Source organism: Dendrobium catenatum, unplaced genomic scaffold (assembly GCF_001605985.2).
Source record: "Dendrobium catenatum unplaced genomic scaffold, ASM160598v2 fragScaff_scaffold_1021, whole genome shotgun sequence".
Taxonomy (NCBI): Eukaryota; Viridiplantae; Streptophyta; class Magnoliopsida; order Asparagales; family Orchidaceae; genus Dendrobium; species Dendrobium catenatum.
This window is the reverse complement of record NW_021319483.1, coordinates 1,164,147-1,178,289: the sequence shown is the minus strand read 5'-3', so window position 1 is coordinate 1,178,289 and position 14,143 is coordinate 1,164,147. Positions and strand designations below refer to the sequence as shown.

Genomic DNA, 14,143 nt, shown 5'->3' with positions numbered 1-14,143 from the left:
TAATTAATATGTTCCTTTTAAAAAATTAGTCTTTTAAAAACTAAATTAACTGTATATTTGAAAGGGTCCTCAAAGGAAATTATTAATCTTAAATATAAGCACATATTTTCGAATTTATTGCTCAATATTAAATTAAATAAAAATAAAATAAAATAAAACCTTAGGCAGGGTTCCAAGATTAGGGCGTCGGCTCCGATTATTCAGCACGTTCTCCCCTTGACCATTACCGCGCGGGGCACTGTCTAGAAGTTTCCTGAGGCTTTTAAAAAGTGCCACGTGTCAGACGGTTCTCGAAGACCAAAGCTAATTATTATCTTGTAGGAACTAGAACCTATAAAACGTCACGAACGACGAGAACATCTGCCGTCCACAGTGCAAGTTGAATAAAACTTACGGTGGATGGTCATACCCGCATATTTTTCTTTTGTGCGTTTAGTTCTGCTCATCGCAAATTGAATTCTCAGAATCGTCTCTTTAAATGGGCTGGAGCTCCTTTCCTTTTTCGCTCTTTCGTCCTCTGCTACGCGTTCTCGTCTCTGGTTCATCTCTTGCTTTAACATCTGTGTCTAATCTTTCCTTCTCTTAGGTAATTGTTCTTTTCGAATCTGTTCTTCTTCTTCTTCTTGTTCTTTGGATTTGATAGACTTTGGGTTAGTTTATATTCATTTGATCTTAGAATTGGGGATTTCCTTTTTCCAATATATTTGTTCATGTTGACATATTTTTGGGTGGAATACCGTTTGTTTGATTTGAAATTTCATTATGCCTTCTTGGTTATGCACTCGTAACATCTGCGTGATAATTTTATTCATAATCTAGCTTAGATCTGAAAGAAATATTTTCTTTTCTAGGTTGCGTTCGATAATAGTTTGTAGAAGATTCAAGGAAATTTATGGCGGAGGTATAATAGCGATTGCTTATTTCTCTCTGTTCTCTTTCTTCTGTTTTACTTTTTTGTTTCTTCTGTATGATTTTGCTGATGGCATGTTCTCAACTTTATAAACAGGAGGGTCAGAAGGTCAAGTTAAATATTTACGACTTGAGCCAAGGGCTTGCTCGCCAGCTTTCAGTCGCTTTTCTCGGCAAGTCTATTGAAGCCATATGGTGGGTAGTTGAATGCATAACATTTTTTTATCTAAAATTCCTCATTTCTGTCGTTTTATCAATGCCAACATAAACTTTTGTGATTATTTGTTGAAATGCGTTATTCATGAGTAAATGCGCATGCTTAAATGAAAATTACACTATGTAAATTATCTGGGCAACTTTTAAAAATTAAATGCATTACCTTCAGTAAATAACTCACTTAGAAAATTATCAATTTGTGCGCTGCTTCCTTGTGCACTGATTCTTATCTTAATTAATCCATGGGCCGAAGCTAAATTACGCTTATTCATGTTGGATGGTTCTGTCCTTTTTTTGTTTTTTGGAGATTGATCCTTCTGAACAATCTTTTCTTCACTGCTCTTTTGAATAGAATGGCTTAAGTTTCTGTTATCTTCTTTTTAGATTTAGTAATTGATGGAAAAATTAGCAAATTAAGTGCACAAGTGCAGTATATTGTCCATTATTTGTGTTATCTTTTCTGTAAAGAACCTAATTTATAATTTTATCTATGAATTCAAATTTTAAGAAGATGCTCCTTTTTTATCCTAGGAATATGTTTGTATTTGCTACAATTCTTCAATCTCTGGAGTTTTATTATTTATAAGGGGTTTTGGATTCTTCTAACTTTTCCATTATTCAATCTAATCGCAAACTGAATATCAAGTTTTGTGTATAAAACATTGAACTTTGAAAGTTTGGCAGTTTTTTCCTCTTTTCTAATATTTTAGATTAGAAGCAAGGGGAATTAATGCCTTCATTCCCATCAATAAGTATTAGGAGGACAACAAATTACCATCTTAATTTTAATAAAAGATTGTAAATTTAATCTGAACCAAAGGAGCCTTTGCAAATAATAATTAGGACAAAATGCACTTTACACTCTTTTGATTGGCTCATTTACACTTCACCACCTTATATTTTAAACATGTGCACATAACTCCCTTATGGTTGAACAATTTGACATATTACTTCAATATTTAGTCAATGCCTTAAGGGGTGAAGTGCAATTTTTGTATTTAACCCAAACAACAATGCAATTTTTGTGTATTTTTAAAGTGCACTTTTTCATCATAATTATAATTTTATGGTTTTGTTGTATTCGCACTTGAGTGTCCTTAGAGGATTACTAATTGTAATAACAGTAATGATACTAATCATAGTAATAGTTGCTATTAGTAGAACAACATTTCTTGATTAGTCGATAGACTTGCAATCAGGACAATTTACAGTTTAATAGTTAACACAATATGATTTTTGAACTTTTGCTTGACTGTCAGGTTTATTTATATGTGCTTGAGGATTAGAAAAATTAAAATACACTCACAATTAGTACAATCACAATTGAATTATATTATGATGAAAGAATTAATTTGATTTCGTGTTTGGTTGATCGAATATGAAAGCTAAAAATAATGTAGCTCATTTTTTACTTTTATTAATCTTGAGAAGGCATATGATTAAGTATCACAAGAATTAATTTGATGCACATTTAGGTATGAAGGTGTGTCAATGGTATTAAAGATGTTATGATTGAGATCTAACTTATATAAGATTTATAGTGATACAATAAGTTTGCATCAAACATTACAACAACAACAACAAAGCAATAACATCAAGCTTTTATCCCAATACGTGGCGTTGGCTACTTGAATCATATTTCTCCATTTCGTTGCTTTTAAGAGTCAAATTATAATTTAAATTTAATAAAAAAATCATTTTTTAATATTTTTAAATTTAATTTAGGTCTATCTTTACCTCTCTTAACATATATCAAATTTAACATATTTACTCTCCTAAATGGGTCATTAGAAGATTGATGTTTTATGTGAACAAATCATCTAAGGTGACTCACTCTAATCTTATCTTCCATTGGAGCTACTCCAACCTTTTCATGTATATGCTCGTTTCGCATTCTATCTCTAAGTGTAAAATCACGCATTCACTTGAGTGTCCTCATCTCTACAACACTTAATTTAATTGTATACTTCTCTTTTAATGGTCAACATTCTACGTCATAAAGCATTGTAAGTCTCACCACCATCTTATATAATTTATCTTTAAGTTTGAGGAGTACTTTTCTATCACACACTAGATCTTATAAATTCCTCCACTTCAACTATCCAACTTGAATTCCACTAATAATATTCCCATTTATTTCACCATCATTTTGAAATATAGACTCGAGATATCTAAAATGTAGACTTGATCGCCCAAAATCACAATGTCCCATTAGATATGTTACTACTAAAATTACACTCTATATATTCAGTTTTGGATCTACTTAAACGAAAATCTTTAGAATTTAAGGTTAACCTTCATAATTCAATTTTATCTTCTCTCTAGTTTGCATCAAACATTATAACTCCCTCTCTAGTCTTACTAATAAGAAGAATATCATCAACATAAAGCATACATCATGGTACATCCTCCTGCAAATTTCTAGTAAGAGCATCCATGACTAAAGCAAAAGTCTATGGGCTTAAAGTTGATCCTTGATGTAATCCATCTGAAATAGGAAAATATTTGGTCCAAACTCCTTTTGTTTGAACACAAGTAATAGATCTTGAATACATATTCTTAATGACCTGAGTATAAACATTATTAGTCTCTTTCTTTTCTACAACTCTTTATTACTCTTCTTTTGGAATTTTATCATAAGATTTCTTTAAATCAATAAATTTCATAATATAGATCCTTCTTATTCTCCATATACTTCTCCTTCAAACATTTCAATAAATGTATAGCATCCATAGTAGACCTATTTGGCATTAATCCAAATTGATTTTGAGAAACATTAGCTTCACGATGTAAGCTTATGCTCAATAACTCTCTACCTAGGTTTTAAGTTATGACACATTAACTTAATTTCTTTATAATTCACACGCTCTTGTGCGTCACATTTATTCTTTAAAATATGAATCGACATACTCTACTTTTTTAGCATCTTTTTAGCATTCAAAATAATATTAAAAAGTTCAAAAAGTAAAGAAATTCTTTTATTTCTTAAGCATTTTAACCCTCTATTGGAATATCATTAGACTTCATACGTGCTTCTTTATTTCTTTCTAATTTTTTGGGTTTTTACATTTAAATCAATTTTTATAACAAACTTTCTTATTTTTTTATCTTTTCTTGCACATTTTGATTCTATCATTAACTATTTTTATTATTAGGAGCTTTTCTTTTAATACTTCAAGTGCATCTTTTGAAATAATCTTAATTTCATTGAGCTTATATTTTTGTATATTAGTTATAGAGATGTTTACAAAAGATATGTAAAATGACATTTGCTTGTGCATATTTTTTTTATTGATGATATAGTTTTAATTGGAGACATGTTTATGAAAGCTATGTAAAATGAGGTTTGCTAGTTAATATTTTTTATTGATGATGTAGTTTTAATTGGTGACATGTCTATTAGATGATGTGAGAAATTAGAATAATAGAGAATATATTTATAAGACAAAATGACGTAGAGAGTTAGTAAAACAATCATTAGGTGTATGATATATTATTTTAGTTGGTGTGATATTTATGATTTTCAATTAGTATCAATAGAATGTAAGATGATACTTTTGTGCGATAGATTTAAGTATTATTTATTTATTGTTTAAAAGAATAAAGATATATATGAATGATATTATCATATTAAAAAGTAAGTCTGGATGGTTCAAATGGAGAAGCATTTTAGGAGTATAAGTGATTAGAATATATTTTTAAGACTTTAATATAAATTTATAAAATTATTATTCCAATGATGTTGTATGATATCTAAGTAAATTAATATAGGATGAATGAATTAAGTGATGATTGTATTATTGGAACAATCTGAGTGGCTCTATTGAAGATAAAATAATTGAATTGATCTAGATGATTTGTAAAAATATAATTTTTGATAGAAAATGCACTCATTCGAGAAATAATTAAAATTAATGTCAAAGGGTTAGAAAGGAGAAAGGGGATAAGACTTAAGGTTATACAGATATAAGTTGTTTAAAATTACTTGCAAAGAATATATTATACTATTTAGGCAACATTCAATCTTAACGTATGAAAAATAATCTTTGATAGAGCCATCCAAAATAATTGGGAGATGTATAATGATGATGTTAATGTGGCATGAGGATTAGCATCTATATTCCAAGCAAATTTTGACAATGATTATTTTTGGACCTGAACCATATGAATTGTTGACCACTGCAATCATGGGAATGAAAACATGATTTTAATTGTTGAGATTTCAAAGTGATTTTCATTATTAACTTTATCCTATTTATTTGGGTTAGTTTTTATTTTTATATTTATTTTTATTTTTTGAATCTGTACTCTTTCAATCATTTTATTGAGTGTTACATGAGTTTTTAACTCTTTTGCATGTATATTTTTGTGCAACTTTTAGTCTTTTGTTTTAGCTGACCTCTTTTTCCTCTTTATTCTAAGATAACATATGTGCATTAATTAAAGATTGATAATGCATGGCTTGTGCTAGATCTATTTTATTTGAGCAAGATCTATCTTACTTGAGCCTTGGAATGGCATGCGGGCTCTCCACCGATGAAATCCTTCAATAGTATAGTTATTCAAGTTTGATACTTCGGGCACCATTTTTAGTGACCCTGTAATTTTTTCCTCTCTGATGCTCAATACTCAATTGAATTTTTTATAAATATATGTAATTTATTTTATATTATTTAAGCATAAGACAAGCAATCTATAAAATAGACTAAAGTATAACATATTTAAATATAAGAGTAGATGATCTGATGTGCAAAGTATCAACAAATCTAAATCAATGATGGATATCAAATCATGTGCTTTGATGATACATTATTGGTGCAATTTGTAATTTTTTTAAATAGTACTTTTTTGCTGATAAAGATTTCTGGATTTAGAGAGTGTTTATTACTATATTATCAAGCTATGTTATTGCTAGGTATTAAGTCAATTGTTTAAAAACTGAAGCAAATATCTACTATTCACATTAATCCTTATCTTGACAGTTTTTCTTATGAGATGAAATGATAAAAGAAATTATAAAAATATCTTAGAATCTGCAAGTAGCAAATTGCAATCTACAAAAGCAAATCACTAGAAAGAATATTACTTGTAGGAACCCATAGATTCCCATTTCCATCTGAAGAACGAGGAGAGAGCATAGGAGCAATTGATACTTCATTAAAGAAGATAACGCCAAAAAAAGTTTGATTTCCTATGTCAGTAGACGGAGCATAGGAAGCAAAAGCAGTGGTGTGAGGTGAGGGTTCGTGAGTAGGAGGCAGAGCACGGGAGCAGCGCCATGAGGAGGAGGCGGAGCATTGCAGTGGTGAAGCAGCTCCACCAGCGTGACTTTGTGTGGTGCAGCTAGCAAGGGAATGGTGAGAGCGAGCCAGTGGGGGGAATATAGGGCAAACTAAATTTTTTAGTGGGGTAAATTTCCGAATTTTTTCCCAACTGACCATCCTTAGCACAACGTGATTCCGCTCATGGTTACATGGGCAATACAGTTAGTTATGACTGTTGACTACTGGCTCCGTGCACTTAGGTTCAGCTATTTGTATATTTTTTTTTTTTGGGACATTTAGGTTATTTAAGGCAAACTCATACACATAACGCATACACAAAGACTCGAATCCAAGTCCTCTTAGTTGGAAGCCTAAGCTCTCAACCAACAAGACAAGATGAGCTGTGTAGCTATTTGTATAGAAAGGAGCAGGCCTCAACTTTCTAGTTTCTATGTACTAGGCTTCTCCTTTCCAGATTATGCTTATTTTTTTCCCGTAAAGAATCAACTTTCGAGATTGGTTTTGGACCTGAACCATATGATTATTTACCACTGCAATCAATTAAAGTATACAACTGTAATTTTCTTAATTAATTATCCTGTAGCATATATGGAATGGTTTAAAAATCGAGTTTCCCGTAAATTTTTGCAGACGGTGTACTACAACTAATTACATCCGAGTCTTGCCTCAAATTAAAATATGTTATCTCAGCTCTGACTTACATGAATGATTGCAGGCACACTGGCATAGTTGTTTATGGGAACGAATACTACTTTGGAGCAGGCATCCAGCATGATCCTGTTGGTAGGACTCCATATGGAGTTCCCCTCCGTTCGGTGGAGCTAGGGGTAACCCACGTACCTAAGGAGATTTTTGAGGATTATTTGAAGGAAATAAGTTCTCGTTATACTGCAGAGACCTACAGGCTCCTCAGCCACAACTGCAATAACTTCAGCAATGAAGTTGCGCAGTTCTTAGTTGGGACCTCCATTCCTGACTACATCCTCCAACTCCCTAACGATGTCATGAACAGCCCAATGGCACCACTAATCTGTATGTTTAATGGAGTTGCATACTATACCTTATGATGCTCATATTAACTTTATTTTCTCATCGCTTGTTTTTTTTTTTTTTTTGCAGTGCCCATGATCCAGCAACTAGAAACTACAATGAGATCTGGTGCTGTTCCTCAAGCTCCACAGTTCGTTTCCCCTAATCTAAAGGCACAGCAGTCTCCTGTTGTAAGGGCTACTGCTTCAAACCCAGTTAAACCAGTTGCTGCAGCAATTCCAAATCCAGAAAAAAAGCCAGAACAAACTGGCGCCGTTGCCAAAACCACGGCAAAAAAATCTACAGATGAGGAGAAGAAGCCTTCATGTGCAGACCCTCTTGGTGAAGCCAGGAGCAGGGTTCAAGAAGAAATCACAAGAGAGTTTGCTGCAATCATGGCCACAGGAACTTTGCGTGCTAGCGAGGCTGCAGCCCTTGCCACTAGAAGGGTAATGGAGAGGCATGGCCATACAAATGCCCCTATGCAACAGAGTTAATGGGGTAATTTGATCTTTTTTAACCAAATTCTTAGGGGAATATTTGCACATCAGATCTCACTTGTGAGAAATGGTGATTCATTGAACTGATTTCAAGGATAAATATATGAAATTTCCTTTTAATGAATTGAACTCTCTACATTTAAGAAAATTCTTATGTTCTGAGTGCTGATTGATGTATGTATTTACCTTTGTCGAGTGTTTGCTTCCACGCCCGTGCCTCTCGTATTTTTGAAATTGCTTTTCTCTGCCTCATAAATGCTTTGCTGCATTTGCGCGGAGCTTTGATCTTTGAACTAGCGGGAGACATGCATATCGGAGTAGTTTTGGAAGGCTAGTAGACGTTATATGTTAAAGGAATTTACTAGTTTATCAACCTATTTAAGGGTAATTTGAATATTATAATTTTATTACTGTAATAGTTTTATTTTTAATTAAACTAGTTAGTTTTTCTATCTTCTTTTATGCCAAGATATGTATGATGAATTTTTATGTTGTTGTATGTTTTTTTGGGTCGAAATTTGATGCCTTGATCATTGAATATATTGAGACTCATAAGGTTAGGCGTGACCAATTTAAAATGAGAATAGTTTTTTATTTTAATTATCTCTCATTATTTATTTTGTTAGTAATTTTAGCATACAATACTAAACTCTTTTTGGCTCTAAGTTCAAGTTGAAGTTAATTATCTAGCAAGCCTACTTAGATCGGATTTATATTGAGACTATTTTGATTGCCCAAGTGTCTCAAAATTTGGGTTGCAAATGAATCGAGCATTCTATAAATTACTCATGGCTTGACTCGATTAAAATTCTTTCATAGTAATTAAATTAGTTTGAATAATTTTTAAAATACTTGACTATTAAATAAATAAGTATGATCACTTTTATGTTCGATTTGTTTATGCTCAATAACAATATCAATTAAAGTTCATGAAAAAGCTCGATAAATAATTTTTAAAATACTTGACTATTAAATAAATAAGTATGATCACTTTTATGTTCGATTTGTTTATGCTCAATAACAATATCAATTAAAGTTCATGAAAAAGCTTGATAAAAGGTTATTTAAGAAGTTTAATTACATCTTTATTTTGTATATCTTTAGTTTTAATACCTATAAAATAACAAAGGTTTCCTATACCTATAAAATAACAAAGGTTTCCTATACCTATAAAATAACAAAGGTTTCCTATACCTATAAAATAACAAAGGTTTCCTATACCTATAAAATAACAAAGGTTTCCTATACCTATAAAATAACAAAGGTTTCCTATACCTATAAAATAACAAAGGTTTCCTAATATGACTCTTAATTATTTATGTTGTTTTGGACTAATACCTATAAAATAACAAAGGTTTCCTAATATGACTCTTAATTATTTATGTTGTTTTGGACTAATACCTATAAAATAACAAAGGTTTCCTAATATGACTCTTAATTATTTATGTTGTTTTGGACTAATACCTATAAAATAACAAAGGTTTCCTATACCTATAAAATAACAAAGGTTTCCTATACCTATAAAATAACAAAGGTTTCCTATACCTATAAAATAACAAAGGTTTCCTATACCTATAAAATAACAAAGGTTTCCTATACCTATAAAATAACAAAGGTTTCCTATACCTATAAAATAACAAAGGTTTCCTAATATGACTCTTAATTATTTATGTTGTTTTGGACTAATACCTATAAAATAACAAAGGTTTCCTAATATGACTCTTAATTATTTATGTTGTTTTGGACTAATACCTATAAAATAACAAAGGTTTCCTAATATGACTCTTAATTATTTATGTTGTTTTGGACTAATACCTATAAAATAACAAAGGTTTCCTATACCTATAAAATAACAAAGGTTTCCTATACCTATAAAATAACAAAGGTTTCCTATACCTATAAAATAACAAAGGTTTCCTATACCTATAAAATAACAAAGGTTTCCTATACCTATAAAATAACAAAGGTTTCCTATACCTATAAAATAACAAAGGTTTCCTAATATGACTCTTAATTATTTATGTTGTTTTGGACTAATACCTATAAAATAACAAAGGTTTCCTAATATGACTCTTAATTATTTATGTTGTTTTGGACTAATACCTATAAAATAACAAAGGTTTCCTAATATGACTCTTAATTATTTATGTTGTTTTGGACTAATACCTATAAAATAACAAAGGTTTCCTATACCTATAAAATAACAAAGGTTTCCTATACCTATAAAATAACAAAGGTTTCCTATACCTATAAAATAACAAAGGTTTCCTATACCTATAAAATAACAAAGGTTTCCTATACCTATAAAATAACAAAGGTTTCCTATACCTATAAAATAACAAAGGTTTCCTAATATGACTCTTAATTATTTATGTTGTTTTGGACTAATACCTATAAAATAACAAAGGTTTCCTAATATGACTCTTAATTATTTATGTTGTTTTGGACTAATACCTATAAAATAACAAAGGTTTCCTAATATGACTCTTAATTATTTATGTTGTTTTGGACTAATACCTATAAAATAACAAAGGTTTCCTATACCTATAAAATAACAAAGGTTTCCTATACCTATAAAATAACAAAGGTTTCCTAATATGACTCTTAATAATGTAAGAGATGACGTGATACCAATTATAAAATAACAAAGGTTTCCTATACCTATAAAATAACAAAGGTTTCCTAATATGACTCTTAATTATTTATGTTGTTTTGGACTAATACCTATAAAATAACAAAGGTTTCCTATACCTATAAAATAACAAAGGTTTCCTAATATGACTCTTAATTATTTATGTGGATAAAAGCATATGCATTCCTAGATTTATGTTAGGGCTGCAAGCGAACTGAGGCGAGACGAGCCGAGCTTCGGTCTATTCGAGTTCAAGCTCATTTGTCTAAACCAAGCACAAGCTCGAATTAAAGCTCTCGAGCATCTTTGACTTCGAGCTCGAGCTTGTTTAAACCCCTTGTTCGAGCTCGTGTCGTGTTCAGGTTTGAACTCGTTTAATTTTGAACTTGTTGAGCCTCTTATCGAGTGGCTCGTTAAACGAGCCAAGCAAATCACAAAATATGTTTATTTATTTAAATTAAATTAGCTCATTGCTATTTAGCCCACCAAGCCCGTCCGTCCATCGCCCGCTTTTTAGTGGATGAGCAGCATATGTATTTATTTTTATAAAGCAAAATCCTTCCACTCCAAACGGTGTGGGACTAAACACCCATAGTTTTTTTGTCTTTCTTCTGGCCACGGAGGAGAGAGAAAATGAAAATACGAAAATGAGGAGAGAGAAAAAAAAAACATTTTTGTGACTGAAGAATAAAAACTTTGGTTTTTTCTATTTTTAAGGCTCATTTAGACAATAACATATATATATATATATATAATGAGCTAAATATCATTAGTTAAGATTATTTAAAATTTGTGTTGTTTTAGTTGTGTTGTGTAGAAAAAAATGAGAAAATAATAACATTCCAAGTATCATACAACGCCACTTCGTCGAACACTATATCACCATGGTGCCATCATTGATTGCCGAAGCACCCAACATGGACATGATGGAACCCAGTCTCTTTTGACAGTGCCGCGACATCGAAGGAGTCAGCGTTGCAAAACCTAGTCTCTGTTTGCACAGCGTCGCGATGCCTATTTTTATAGTCGCCAATTTTTAGTGCTGTAAAGCCTAGCTCTATTTAATAGAACATACTTTACTTACTCTTCTACGATTATTATTGGGTGACAAACTATGAGAGATTAGAGTGGTATTGAGGTTTGATTGTTTAATCTTTTCTTTATTTCTTCACACTTGAATGAGTGGTCGGTGATGCATATGCTCTAAATAATAATAATATAAAAGAGAATCATTGTGAAATATATTGTGTTGATATTCCATCAATCCAAAATATTTTATTCAAATAGTGTTTCATTTTTTTTTAAAATTAAGTGATTGAATCTTTGTCAAAACTTGTTTTTATTGAGTAATATAATTATTGTAATTATAGTTGATAATACTAGTATTTTCAAGTAAATGTTCTTCCTCTTGAGATCGATACTCTACTACACTATATTACTTGATTTGACATGTATACTTATGTATATTAAATGGTAGTTTTCTAATTTTTATATAAAAACTTAAGCATTATTTAGGAATTGATAGAGATCTAAATTATTTTTTTAATTCTTTATTTACTCCACTGCCCCCTCATGTTTTTGGTGACTTTGCCAGAGAAGATTTTGTTTTAGTTACAATTTTACTATCTTGTTGAATTAATTGTAAAATTAGTCCTACTATATTCTTTTATTTTTTTTTTATTTTACTGATTGCACAATTATGGTTGCGTGCTTAGAAGCCAAAGAAAGGAATCATTGCTATATTTTGATTCAAAAATTGAGAGAACCTTTTCTAAAATTTGAACCATCAAAACAATTTTGAAAATGGTTGGCCTTGTTTAGGTTTTAGATCATTTCTGACCTCTTAAGGTTTTTGCATTCCTACGATAGACTGAATTCATCAGAGCATAATTGGTTTGCCATCCAAGCTAATAACTTTGAATTAAAACCTATAATCATTCCGTTGGTACAAAATTCTCACTTTGGAGGGACTCCCATTGAAGATTCTAACCTATATTTAATAAATTTCTTAGAAATTTATGCAATATTTAAGTATAATGGTATTAATGATGATGCCATTAGACTTAAATTATTCCCATTTTCTCTAAGACACAAGAAACAATATGGTTAAATTCTTTACCCCCAAGCTCTATTACCATATGTAATGAGTTGACCCGTAAATTTTTAGAAAAGTATTTCCCACCTTATAAAACTGTCAAACTAAGAAATGATATTACTACTTTTATTTAGTTAGAAGGAGAATCTATTCGTGAGAGTTGAGAGAGATTCAAGGGGTTTCTTAAAAAGTGCCCTCACCACGTCTTACTTGATTGGTTAATAATTCAAACTTCTTACAATAGATTGGTAGGATCTCTTAGAGCTATAATTGATGCTGCAGTTGGAGGTTCTTTGATGTTAATGCCTTTTGAGGATGCTTGTGAATTAATTAAGAAAATGGTAATAAATAATTTTTAGTGTCCTGTTGATACAATGAATCTTAGAAAAGTGGCAAGAGTCTATAAAAATGATTTTTTATCCATTTTGACTACTCAGGTTATTGATATTTCTAAGAAATTTGATAAATTAAAGGTTAATAGTGATATTAAGAGATATAGCGCCACTGCACCAAGATATGTTACATCACAATGCTACCCCACAAAATTTGAACAAATACAATATGAAAGGAATAAGAAGGAATTCTTGAAAAATATTATACTCATGTTAGGAATGCAAATGAATAATTAATCTAATGCTCTTAAAGAAATCGAAGATCCAATAGGGCAATTGGATATGTTAATTCATTATCAAAATTTGGTAGAATAATGTCATAATATCCAAGTTAGAAGTTAGAAAGGGTTAGGAGACCCTTATAAAGAGAAAGACCAACCCAATGATAAGGATGATATATAGAAACTCCAAGAAAATAAGACCCCTTTTGAACAACTTGAACCTATTAAAGAACCTAAAAAGGTTTATAAAAAAGTTGTTGAGAGACCACCACATCCTTTCCCGAAGAGGTTGATCAAAAGAAATACTAACTAACTATTCTCAAAGTTCTTAGAAGTGTCTAAAAAATTAACTATTATTATCTCCTTCTCTAAAGCTTTAGAACAAATGCCCACTTATACAAATTTCATGAAAGATATTTTGAGTAAGAAATAAAATTTATTATTATGAAGCATTAGCATTAATTGAAGAATGTAGTGCCATTTTACAAAAGAAATTTCTTAAAAATTTTATGGATCTTGGGAGTTTTATCATCCCCTTAACTATTGGAGATAAATTATATGGGAGAGCTTTATGTGCTTTAGGATTTTGTATTAACCTCATGCCTCTATCCTTCTTTAAGAGGTTAGTAGAAGAGATTCAACCTACTTCTATAACTCTTTAATTAGATGATAGATCATTTACTTTACCAAAAGAAGTAATTGAGGATTCTCTAATCAAGGTTGATAAGTTCATTTTCCTTATTGATTTTATTATTTTAGACATAGAAGAAGATAGAGAAATACCTCTCATTTTAGAAAGACCTTTCTTAGCAACAAGGAAATTTATGATTGATATCTAAAAGAGAAAATTATTTATGAGAGTTC

At 30.7% G+C, this 14,143-nt stretch overlaps 1 protein-coding gene and 1 non-coding gene across 2 annotated transcripts; one reads left to right on the top strand and one right to left on the bottom strand.

Annotated features, from left to right (window-relative positions):
• Positions 1-378: 378 nt before the first annotated feature.
• Positions 379-8,145, top strand: LOC110111538 (desumoylating isopeptidase 1). Its single transcript, XM_020843454.2, has 5 exons — positions 379-586; positions 852-901; positions 1,007-1,104; positions 7,126-7,442; positions 7,530-8,145. The coding sequence occupies exons 2-5, from the start codon at positions 893-895 to the stop codon at positions 7,934-7,936; spliced, it is 831 nt and encodes a 276-aa protein (XP_020699113.1). The 5' UTR covers positions 379-586; positions 852-892; the 3' UTR covers positions 7,937-8,145.
• Positions 8,146-12,767: 4,622 nt separating this feature from the next.
• Positions 12,768-12,874, bottom strand: LOC114580416. The gene has a single exon (XR_003701808.1). It is a non-coding gene; the product is annotated as a small nucleolar RNA R71 (small nucleolar RNA).
• Between the last annotated feature and the right edge of the window lie 1,269 nt (positions 12,875-14,143).